This window comes from Chamaea fasciata, unplaced genomic scaffold (genome assembly GCF_029207755.1).
Source record: "Chamaea fasciata isolate MVZ Bird 193981 ecotype frontalis unplaced genomic scaffold, bChaFas1.0.hap1 SCAF_31, whole genome shotgun sequence".
Lineage (NCBI taxonomy): Eukaryota > Metazoa > Chordata > Aves > Passeriformes > Sylviidae > Chamaea > Chamaea fasciata.
The window spans coordinates 1,296,537-1,308,259 of record NW_027094116.1 but is presented as its reverse complement, the minus strand read 5'-3'; the positions used below and the strand labels follow the sequence as shown (position 1 = coordinate 1,308,259).

General features: G+C 61.8%; 1 protein-coding gene across 1 annotated transcript; it reads left to right on the top strand.

The window, feature by feature from the left end:
- Positions 1-3,286: 3,286 nt before the first annotated feature.
- NES (nestin) lies at positions 3,287-10,782 on the top strand. Its single transcript, XM_066206872.1, has 4 exons — positions 3,287-4,177; positions 5,074-5,198; positions 5,737-5,810; positions 6,394-10,782. The coding sequence occupies exons 1-4, from the start codon at positions 3,365-3,367 to the stop codon at positions 10,296-10,298; spliced, it is 4,917 nt and encodes a 1,638-aa protein (XP_066062969.1). The 5' UTR covers positions 3,287-3,364; the 3' UTR covers positions 10,299-10,782.
- The last annotated feature ends 941 nt before the right edge of the window (positions 10,783-11,723 follow it).

Genomic DNA, 11,723 nt, shown 5'->3' with positions numbered 1-11,723 from the left:
TCCCTGCCCGGGGGGGCGGGGGGGGGGGTGGCGCGGAGCCTGCCAGGGAATTGCTCGGGTGAGTTTGCAGAAAGCCGCAGCTCCTGAGCAGAATTAATCATTTGTGGCCCTGGGAATTAATTGCAGGCAGCAGAGTCGTTCTCGGTAGCAGAGTGCTCGGGGGTGTGAGCGTCCAGCGGGTGATGCTCGGCCGGTGGGACATACACACCACAGCGCTCTGCCCGGGACAGGCACCGCCCCAGCCTCTGCCCCCTAAACCAAACCCATGAGGTCACATCTTGCACCCGGATGGGAAATCCATGCAAAAAAATGCACTTTGTGGGAAAGGGCTCGCGGCTGGGGGAACCGCGAAGTGCCTGCTCAGCATGGAGCATCCCCCATCTTAATTGGGAACAAATGTTCCGGCAAGCCTGGGCTTTCCTTGCTGGCTCGGGGGGAACTTTCCAGGGCTGCTGCTCTGCCAGCTCCTTCCCGGGGCAGCTCCTGGCTGGTCCTTCCTGGCTGTTGGCATCCATGGGGCAAAGTCCTTGGGACATTCAGCTCCTGGAAGGGGCAGGAGAAAAGGGAGTGAAGCAAGGCAGGAGCAGGGCTCAACCCTTGTTAGATAGCAGAGAATCCCCAGCCCTGCCTGCAGCTCCAGAGATGCTGGAGCTCAGCCCTTTCTTCAGCCCAGCCCCAGCAGCCAAGGGCATGGAAAGGGGTCTGGTCCCACAGGGGCCCCCAACAACCACAGCCCCCCAGGCCCAGCTGTGTTAAGGCTGGAAGGGCCCCAGAGCCCAGCTGTGCTTCCTCCTCCTCCTCCCCCTCCTCATCCAGCCCTGCTCAAAGTCACGTACCAGCCTGTGCCATACACCCCGTGCCAAGCACGTGCCAGCTCCCACCCTGGGGCTGCTGGCCTGGGACACCCTTAAACTGCCATCCCCACAAACCTCTGCCACTGCTCGGGCCACCCTGAGCACCCCACAGGGAGGGGGGCACAGAGATCCCATTCCCAGGGGGTCCTGACCCCGAGAACCCCACAGAGGTGCCATCCCAGGGAGACCTGACCCCAAGTACCTCTCAGGGGCACAGACATCCCATTCCCAGGGGGTTCTGACCCCAAGCATTCCCCAGAGGTCCAGACATCTCCCTCCCGAGAGGCTTCTGACCCTGAGCATCACCCAGTGACAAAGACATGCCCATCCTAGGGCGTCCTGAACTCAAGCATCCCCCAGGGACATGGACATCCCCCTCCTGAGACACTCCTGACTCCAGTCATCCCCCAGGAACACAGATGTCCCCATCCTAAGTCACTCACAGCCCCGAGCACACTAAGGAAGGAAGCGATAACACACATGTACACTCCAGGGTGCCCTCCAGCTCTGCCCCCAGGATCGCCCAGACAGGGGAGCACTGGGACTCCTCAACACCCGCGGGGATCCTGAGTCCTCCCTGGGCTGCAGGATTTGGACCATCCTGCTGTTGGCTGAGAGAGAGGGGACCAGGCACAATGGGCAACCCCAAAAGGCAGGAGGAGGAAGAGAGGGACAAGGCCAGGGAGGAAGGAAATGCTCACTCCCAGGGCACCTGCCAGTGTAGCCATGAGCACTGGGGGTCTTTTTGCAGCAGCCACCAGTTCGGAGGGCGCCTGGACATCCCAGGGGTACCCAAGAGGAGGTGGAAAGGAGGAAAGTGGGGGCAGCCAGGCAGCAGGAAAGGTCAACTTTGGAGCAGATGTGCTCTGGAAATCAGGAGGAGGAGGATAAAGACATGCAGCAGAGCTTCATCACCCCACTGTCTAGGGCTCTGGGGACCCCAGATCAATTATTCAACCTCAGCACTCCCTATGCTCCTTAATGGCGTTTCAATCTTGGCTGCAAGAGGCAAACCAGAGCCCGGCCAAGGAGCCAGACAGGATGTCTGGCCGGAGATGAGCCAGAAAGATGATGCCTTTGGGGACCCCCGAGCCGGGTTGTCCTCCCTGCCGTCCCACCATCGAGGCACCAGGGGAAAACCCCATCCCTCCGAGGGGCTGCTGCTCCCCCATCTGGGGGGCGTGAGACCCCCACCAGCTCCCGAATGGTGCGAGGATGGAAGGAGCTCGGGGACGGCTCTGGGTGGCCTTTGCCAGCAGAGGGGACTGTTGCTTGTCTTTCCAGAAGGGCTCGCCTAGAGCCTGTCCCGTGGGACAGCTCGGGAGGAGACATTCTTGTCCTCCTTGCCCTGGTGAGGACATAGCAGGGATCCTCCCGTGGGAAAAAAAACCTCCGTCTCCCGGGAGAAAACGCTGGCAAGAAGTCTCTCCCCGAGTGACATTTTCCTGCTCCTTTTGTTCGCAGAAACCTCCCGAGTTTGAATTTTTGAATCTCCGCCCCTTGCCAGCGCACTGCCCTTCCCCCAAATAAGTCATCTGGGGTAAATAAAAAGAGAAAATCAAAAATCCTAATCCCCAAATGCTCCCCGGGAAGCGATTCCTATCTCGACCGTGACCGCTTTGACTGCGCGGCTGAAAACTCTGACGGAAACCAAACGCGGAGCCGACGCTTGCCAAGTTTCAGAGGCTGCCGGAGGAGCAGCTCCCGTTGGGCTCCCGGCTTCGCTCAGCACATTCCGCCACGGACATCTGGAAAGAGGAAAGACTGCAGCTGGACACAGCTGGATGCAGTGCCCCAAGGAGGCATCGACTGGGACGACGTGCCGTGCTGCCCGAGGCGCTTCTCCCTCTGCAGAGGGATTTCCCTATGGATGGATCCAGGACACCGGAGCTGCCGTGGCTTGTACTGAGCCCAGAACAGCCCCAGGCACCAAGAGGCACCGATGTCATCACCTCCCGTCGGTGGGCTCCTTTGGAGCTCCCGTGCCCCGAGGTTCTGGAGCAGCATGGGGCTGACAAGCCACCACCGAGGGATGCTGCAGCCAAGCCCTCAGGATGGGCATCTGCCAACTACCCTTGGACATCTCTCAAGCTCCACACTGAGCCCCACGGCAGCCCTCCAGCTCCCTGGCATGGACCTCAGGCTTTAGGGAGGGCATTCCCAGCCGAGCCACAGCGGGAGAGGATCCAAATCATCAAGTCACCCTTTCAAAGTGGGAAGGAGCACCTTGCTCTTCCGCAGGGCTGCGAGATCAGAGCTCAGCGTCGAGCCCACGTGGGCTGGAGTCGGCTTGGCTGTGAAAGGGTTAAAGCCGGCTGCTCGTCCGGGTCTCGGGGGCCTCCCACTCGCCATCGCAGAGTATGAATAGCTGCGCTCCCCTCTGCTCCCAGCCACTCGCTTCCCTCCCCGCCTTCCCACTCTGCCTCGGCGTTCTCCCCGGCATCCTCCTCCCCCGGCGTCTTCCTCTGGCAGTGCCGGCTCCAGAGCCCCGGCATCCTCCGGCAGCGCCCATGCTGAGCACGGAAAGTTTCACAGGGGCGAGAGCCCTGGGAGAGGAATCGCTGCAGATGTGGGACCTCAACAAGCGGCTGGAGGCGTACCTGGCCCGCGTGAAGTTCCTGGAGGAGGAGAACGAGGTGCTGCGAGCTGAAATCCAGAGCACCAAGAGCAGCCCGGCCGGGGACTCGTGGCGGGTGAAGTACGAGGAGGAGCTACGAGCCCTGCGGGATGCACTGGATCACGCCTTCAGGGAGAAGTGCACGGCCGAGCTGGCCAGGGACAATCTCTATGAGGAGGTCCAGCAGGTGAAAAGCAGGTGCCAGAAGGAGCAGGCAGCCCGAGAAGAAGCTAAGAAGCAGCTGGCCTTGAGCAGGAAGGAGCTGGAGGAGGAGAGGAGAGCACAGATCTGGCTGAAGGAGAAAGCTGTGCAGCTGGAGAAGGAGGTGGAAGCCTTGCTGGAGGTGCACGAGGAGGAGAAAGCAGGGCTGGACCAGGAGATCGCAAGTTTCTCCCACAGCCTGGAGAGCTTCCACTGTGCACCGGTGGCCTTCCAGCCAGTGGAGGTGGAGGACTATTCCAAGAGGCTCTCAGAGATCTGGAAAGGGGCGGTGGAGACCTACAAGACAGAGGTGTCGCAGCTGGAAGGCTCCCTCTGCCAGGCCAAGGAGAACCTGTGGAAGGCGGTGGAGGACAACCAGCAGAGCCAGATGCAGCTGCAGCACCTGGAGAAGGACCTGGCAGGGCTCAAAGCACGGAAGGAGATGCTGGAGGAGAGCCTGGCCCAGCAGTGGCAGGAGCAGCGCGGGGAGGCAGAAAAGTTCCAGGCAAGTGAAGGCAGCAGGAAGGAGCTAGGTCCCTGGGGAAGGGGAAAGCTGGGGGCTGTGGGTGCCTGGGTGGGTACTCAGGGCACATCCCTGAGAAAAGGAGAGGTGGATGGGAGGAGGCAAGACAGAGGGCACACCCCCAGGGAAGGGATGGACAGTCGCCCTGGATGAGCTGCAGATGAAGCTGGGGAGGGCGGGAGGAAGAGCAAAGCAGCTTGGGGACATCTCTGACCCCAGCACAACAGAGGCCTGGGGCCACCCCACTGCACGGGAGCAGCACCCTGACACCAGGTCCTCCTCCAGCACCCTGCCCGGGACCGCTGCTCCATGTGCTGCTGGGCTCCAGGGTCAGGATCCCGGGATAACGACAGCCCCTGCCGCTGCCCGCGGTGCGGGGTGCAGGCACCGGCGGGGGTGTGGGCAGGATATACTCCGACCGACTTTGGTGCAGCTGCGATTCAACAGCTGCAAAAGTGATTCAGCAGAGGGAGGTGGAGGCGGGGTGGGCTGGAAATACTGGGAACGGCGGGTGCACTGCCCGGGGAAGGCTCTCCCTTTGTTCCGGTCCTGGGACCAGCCATGGGTGTCCTGGAGCAGAGGGTGCCGCGGCCTCGGCTGCTCGCCTGAAAGTTGTTTCTTTCCCACGCTGGCGTCCCTCAGCCCTGAATCACCGCAGCCTTTCCTCCCTCTTCCAGCAGCCGTTTCCCCATCGCCTTTCAGCCCTGCTCATCTCCTTGCCCCATCCTCAGCCCCGCCTGCTAAAATGAGAGCACAGGCTCCTGCCCCTCAGCACCCTGAGGGGATGAGCCGAGCCACCTGCCCCGTCCCAGGTCCGCAGGGACTGGCAGGGCCCAGGGAGGGCTGAGGTGCCCCTGACCCCCCTGTGCTGCCCACAGCTGGCGATGGAGGCCCTGGAGCAGGAGCAGCAGAGCCTGCGGGTGCAGATCGCCCGGGTGCTGGAGGACAGGCAGCAGCTCATGCACCTCAAGATGTCTCTCAGCCTGGAAGTGGCGACCTACAGGTGAGGTTCCCGGTGGGAACGGAACTGGGGAGCGGCCGCTGCCCCGGCACAAGGTGTACGGGGATCTGGAGCCGAGCCTGGCACCGCGGCAGGCATGGGTGGGTCTTGACACAAGGGGGTCTGGGGCACAAGGGAGGTCTCGGTAGGGGTAGCCCTGTGCCCCTTCTGCAGCCCTTCCAGATGGCCCCACACAAAGGCCGCCTGCCAGGGACTGGGGGGACAATTAGCATGAGAATAGGGTCTGTCCCAGCCCAGGCGAGGGGCCTCCCCGGCAGAGCATGATGTCACCCTGCGCGGACACTAATCCCGGACACGGGGGGATGGGAGGGGAGACAGGAGCAAGGGGGGCTTCTTCGATCCACCCGTTCCCTCACCGAGCCGTGACAGAGCAGCACAACCATCTGTAGCCACGCCGGGCCTCAGTTTACCTGCCCTGACACTGGTGCAGCCCAGCGGGGTGAGCTGGGGCGCACAGGGAGCACCCAGCACCCGGTAGCACCCACCCTGTAGCACCCACCGTGCTCCTCTCCTCCTCCAGGACGCTGCTGGAAGCAGAGAGCACCCGCCTGCAGATGCCAGCTGGGGAATTCAGGTTGGCCAATGGTGTGCGAGGTAAGGGACCCCCAGCACCAGCCTGGCACTGCCACCACGTCACCCTGGGAGGGGTCGGGGAATGAGGCTGGATTTAGACACATTTTCCTGCATTTTCCTGGCATCGGTTGCCTGGCCGCGATAGGAAGGTGCGAACAGCAGCCGGGGGCTCTTGGCACGGGGCTCGGAGCTCAGATAAGACTTATCTGCTCCTTCGCCTCGTTTTTTAATTCCCTGCCTTTCATGGGAAGGGCAGGAGCGGATCTGCCCAGCAGGACAGCAGGCTGTGGTCACAAGCTGAGCATTTCCTTTTCCCTCAAAACAAAAAAAAAAAACAAGGAAAGCTTGTCACCTGCAGACTTTCCCCAGCAGCAGGACCTGACTGTGGCTGCAGCTGGGCACAGCATTGTCCCAGCCTGATGCTGAATCCCCTGGGACCAACAGCATCCGCTACACTCAAGAGGGAGGAATTTCCCACTTTCCAAGAAGGAGCTGTTTAAAAATAGGAGAGGGGGCAGCGAGAGGCAGGCAGGAGGCAGGGGAGGGCTGGGAAAGCCATGGAGCGGCTTCTTGCCCGCTCACGGCTCCACCTCACTCTTTGCAGATCTCAAACTGGAGGTGAGCAGCAGCAGCAGCAGCAAACTGGTACCAGCGAGCCCTGAGACCAGGCGGCTGCTGCCCCGAGACCACTGCGCCAGCCCCTCCATCTTTCCCAGGGCTGAGGGGAGGGGGCAGCTAGCAAAACCCCGAAGTGACACCCTGACACCCAAAAGCCAGATCCCCAGTGCCAGGGAGCTCCAGAAAATCAGCTCAGTCCTCCATGGCACATCACTGCCGGTTACCGGCAGAGCTGGGGGGCTGGGAGCCCCTGTCTGCCCCACACTCAGCCCCTCACAGGCAGGCAAAGCTTCCCCTCCTCTCTCCCCGGAGCCCTCCAGCCTCTCACTGCCAGAGCAGGAGAGCTCTGGGGGAGAGGGTCCCACCTGGCCGGGGGGAGACAGGGGAGTGATGAGCCAAGGGACAGAGTGTCCTTTGTCCAGAGCCACGGGGGACACTTGCAATGACAGTGTGCAGCCCCTCGGAGCAGCACCCACCCTCAGGCTGCAGTACCCAGCCCAACTGGTCAGCGAGGCACTGGAGGATGCTCTCAAGGCAATGGAAGATGATGCTGAGCCCAAAGAAGAGCCCACGCTCAGCGCCACATGGGCCCCCCGGGAGGCCTGTGTCCCCAGCCCCATTTCCCCCACAGAGCCTTGTGGAGAGGGAGAGGCTGTGTCAGAGGGGCCTGGGGAAGAGCAAGACCCCTCGGAGGGCTCTGAGGATGGTGACAGTCCTGAGGCAGAGGAGAGGGTTGGGGAGGTCATGCTCCAGGGATTGGGTGTGGAGAGCAGCATCCTGCAGGACGGAGCCGTGTTCCCACCGGGCACGGCCGCTTCCTTGAGTGCCTCAGGGAGCCGGGAAGATTTGGGAGCGTGGGAGGAGGAGGAGGAGGTACCTGCTGTGCTGAGCCCAAGGGATCCAGGAGTGGAGGCCCAGGAAGGGGACAGGGGTCTCCCTGGACAGACAGTGACCAGCTGGGAAAAGCCAAAGCAAGAGGAGGACAGAGCAGAGACCCCAAGCACAGAGCCATCACACCCCTCAGAGGATGAGGAGGAGAGGGAACCCTGCAGTCCCTGCAAGGAGAATGGAGATTTCCAGGAAGAAGGAACAAATGTGCAAGAGGAGTGTCCACACAGAGTAGTGGAAGCTGCGCATGCTGTCCTTGCAGAAAGCCACCTGGCTTTGCCCACAAAAGGTCACCTGGAAGAGGACTTTGTTGATGCAGAGCAGGAAAGGTCTGAGCAGCAGAAAATGCCCACGTGTCAGATGGATCTGGCTGCAGAGGAGGAAAGGGGACAGGAGCTGTGCCCAGAGCAGAAGCCCTCGAGTATCCATGAGGCCATCCCAGCAGAGGAGCCTTCATTAGCAGCTGAAGAAGATCCTTTGGGAGGGGAGGACACAGGCAGAGTGAAAGATGGTGAGGGAGAAACGGGAGAGGCCAGCAGGGAGGTGCTGGGAGGAGAGGATCATGGGGTAGGACAGGACCCTGAGGCAGGAGAGGACCCCACAGCAGGAGAGGACTCTGAGTCAGGAGAAGACCATGGGGCAGGAGAAGGGTCTGAGGCAGGAGAGGACCCCACAGCAAGAGAGGATCCCATAGCAGGAGAGGATCCCGGCGCAGGAGAGGCTGTGGGAGGTGACACCCTGGAGTGGGAGAGCAGAGCCCCAGAGGAACCTGAGGACCTGCAGGAAAACGGCTCTGTGGAAGAGGAGGGGGAACAGGAGGAGCTGGAGCCAGGAGAGGAGCCCTGGGGGAGGGGGGATGATGGCAATGGCCAAGAGCCCTGTCCGGAGGACTGGGAGGTCACAGCAGAGGACACTGAGGAAGTTTTGGGGCCAGAAGAGCCAGCCTGGGCAGATGACACCCTGAGCAGTGCAGAAAGGCTGAAAAGTGAGGAGAGAGATGGCACATTGCCAGCAGAGCTGGAGGGAGCCCAGGAAGATGATGAAGAAGATGCCAAGAGCCAGGAGATGAGCCAGCAGCAGCCACTGCCAGAGGCTGAGACAGCACCAGAGCTGGCAAGGCTGGAGCAGCAGGGCACCACGGCAGAGCCTGACCCAGCCCCTCCAGGTGCCTCTGAGCAAGGGGACAGACAGGAGCTGGCCGAGGCTCCAGAGGAGCCATGGGAGGTGCAGGATGAGGATGCTGATGATGGGCTCAGTTCAGAGCTGGGGAAACAGGAGAGCTCAGAGCTCATGGCAATGAATCAGGTGCCAGCTGACAGTGTGGAGAGCGATGAGTGGGCTTTGGAGGAGGTCCCCGGAGACCCAGAGCCCACACCGGGCACCGGCAGGAGGGTGGAGCTGGAGGACACCCTGCCAGACAGCACACCCTTGCACCTCTATGAAGGCGAGATGCTGGCTGTGGGTGCACCTAGCCCAAACCCTCCGGAGACCGAGGAGACCATGGAGACAGCGCCTGTATCTGACACAGCTCAGGAGGGTGAAGGGTGGCTGGAAGGGAGCAACAAGCCACCAACTCCCACCATGCCAGAGAGCCCTGAAGAGGAGGCAGGAGTAGAGGTGGCTGCTGTGGCCGAGGGTGCTGAGGAGGAGGAAGGTTATTTCATGGTCTCAGCTCCCAGCCAAGAGGTGCCCAGCTTGGAGGAAGCTGAGATCAATGAGGATTTTGAAGAAATTAAAGTTGAAGCAGCTGAAGGCAACCAAGATGATCTGGAAGTTCCTGGAGAAGCATCTCCGGTGCCAGAGAACAAAGTGCACCTCGAGGTGCTTGCTGCGGAAGCAGATGGAGATATGGAGATGCCCACTGAAGAAGCTGAGATGCCAAAGGACGAGGACAACACTGCTGAGCTGGAGGAAGGCCCAGCTGTGCCTGAAGCAGATCCCAGCTGTCTCAGGGCCATGGAACCGTTAGCAGAAGGTACCCATGAGCCAGCCCAGGGTGCCACAGGCACTGGAGCACAGGAAGGACCAGAGCATTCGGAAGGTTTGGCTGCGGAGTCAGATGAGGAGCTCCACAACACAACTGAGTTGGAGAGGGATGCCAGCGGAGCAACAACCCTCCCAGGCTGCAGTTTGGGGTTGGCAGGGCAGGAGGAGGAGGGGGCAGATGAGGATGAGCCCAGCATGGCTCTCCATGACACGGCCAAGGCCACCCCTCCAGCAGGGCTCCAGGCCCAGGCAGTGCCTGATGAAGCAGAGCAGCCACTGAAAGAGCAGCCATCCATGGAGGAGGAAGCACTCAACAGTGACAGCCCTTCTTCACCCAGGAACGAGAAGCCCCCCGAGGCCAACCCACCTCAGCTGGGCTCTGCACTGGAGCAGGGAGGTTTTCCAGAGGTCATTCCGGTTATCCCTGACACAGATGTTCTCTCTGCAGAGGTGCCAGTGGATATCATGAAAGACTCGGATATTTTGGAAATAGTTGAGCAGGCCCTGGAATTCAACCAGGAGCTGATGGGGGTGAGGGTGGCAGAGGGTGGGCAGCAGGGTCCTGGAAGGAGCGAGCTCCCCCAGGATGCAGGGGAAGACTCCTCACCCGCCTCATCCAGTGAGGAAGAGCCGACGGTGCAGGAGGCACCAGATGTGCTCCCAGAGAAGGAGGGTCTGGTCCGGGCCGAGAACGGGCTGCACCGGGATGCCAGTCTGGAAGACCTGGCTGAATTCACTGAGGAGGTGCTGAACGGCATCGCCAGCACAGCACCAGCACAGGAGCTCCCCACAGAGACCGCAGACACCCCAGTGGTGATGCCACCGCAGGCCTCCACCCCTGGAGATGGCACTGCCACCAGGCTGGGGAATGCCACCCTGAGGGGGAAGCATGGTGGAGCCGACCCCAGCCCTGTGCCCCCTGCCCTGGGGGAGGACGTCCTGTGCCTCACGCCCGACCAGCCACCAGCGTGTCGGCTGAGAGCTGAGCAGGAGCCCTGGTCCTCAGGGGATGAGTGACAACAGTCAGGGGGAACCTTCTGGTAGCCCCCTTGCTGCCAAAACCCAGTACCCCCACTTGTCCCACCCCCCTCCTAATGCTTCCCCGTCTCCTTATGGTTTTTAACATGTTTGTGTGGATTTTTTGCACCCCTTTTCAGAGTGAAAAACCACCAAGTTCCGTTCCACCCTACAGCCCACCCAAATTCGCATGCTTGCTCTGGGACCCCTGCTTCATTTTGAGCTTCCTCTGGGTGGGTTGCTGTGGCTATATTTAATTTAAACTCTGTGTTTCCCCATTCCCTGCAATCTTCCCCCTCCAACTCCCCCAGTATTTCTCCCAGGATGCCCAGCTGGAGGCTAGGGTCTCCCCCAAACTGCACCCTTGGACTCAGCGTTTTGGGGCTACATCACCCCAGGGTCCCCAGCCCCAACCTGCCAACAATGGGGGCTGAGCCATGCTGGATGTATCCACTGCCTCGACATTAATTTAATAAAGCCTCATCCTCCCACTTGGGTTCCTGTCTCTCCTCACTCTGGGGGCAGGGGGCAGCAGCCCCGGCACAGGGCTTGGGGGGAAGGGCAGGGCACTGTTTGGGGAGGTTGCGCTTCCAAGCTGCCTTTGGCCGGGAAAGTGCCCTTGTGGCCATCCATCAGCATGGGCTGGGGACAGGATCTGTGGAGTGGTGCTCCCCCATCTCTAAGACATCGCACGTCCATGGAGCTACGTGGCTCCAATCCCTGGAGTGATGCTGGTCCACCCCTGTGCTGATGCAGCCCGCCAGGGCGATGTTCCCAGGAGGATGCTGCCCCAGTCCCAGGGTGCAGCCCCTGGGGTTATGGACTCCCATCCCTGATGCCATGCTGCCCCACCCCCGAGGTGATGCTCCCTCATCCCCGGGGTTCCGCAGATGCCACTCGGGGCTCTCTGCTGGCCAGGAGCTTCCCCAGCTTCCACCTGGACTGCCGGCAGGAGCGGGACGGGATGCCAGCCCAGCCCACCCGATGCCCTTGCCAGCGCCCCGAGCCAGGAGCCAACAGCACAAGCCGCTGCTCCTTCCCGATCTGGGCAGGATGCCCGCGGAACAACCCGCAGATCCCAGCCCTGGGAGCTGCCGGGACCCCGGCACCGCCCTGGGGACCCCCTCACCCAAAGGGCCACGGCCTTTACGGGGGCTGTGAAGAGCCGGCGGGGCTCAATCGCCCCGTTGTGGAGCCGGGCGTGGGGCGGCGCGGAGAGAGCTGCATAAATCGCCTCCTGCTGAAGAATGGACTCCTTTATGCTGAGCAAAGGGCTGAGTCACCCCGGGCGAGGGGATACGGTGACTCGGGTGGCTGTGGCATCCCTGGGCCCCGCCAGCCTTGCACCCACGGGTGTGTTCAGCATCGCTGCTCAAGTGCCCCGGCCGGCCTGCCCGCCTGGCTGGCCCCGGCGCTTGTCCACAC

Bases quoted from the DNA above. Each gene is read 5' to 3' on its own strand.
- NES (XM_066206872.1), top strand. From the start codon at position 3,365: ATGCTGAGCACGGAAAGTTTCACAGGGGCGAGAGCCCTGGGAGAGGAA. The intron at 4,178-5,073 runs GCAAGTGAAGGC...TGCTGCCCACAG, and splicing joins GGGAGGCAGAAAAGTTCCAG to CTGGCGATGGAGGCCCTGGA. The intron at 5,811-6,393 runs GTAAGGGACCCC...CACTCTTTGCAG, and splicing joins GTTGGCCAATGGTGTGCGAG to ATCTCAAACTGGAGGTGAGC.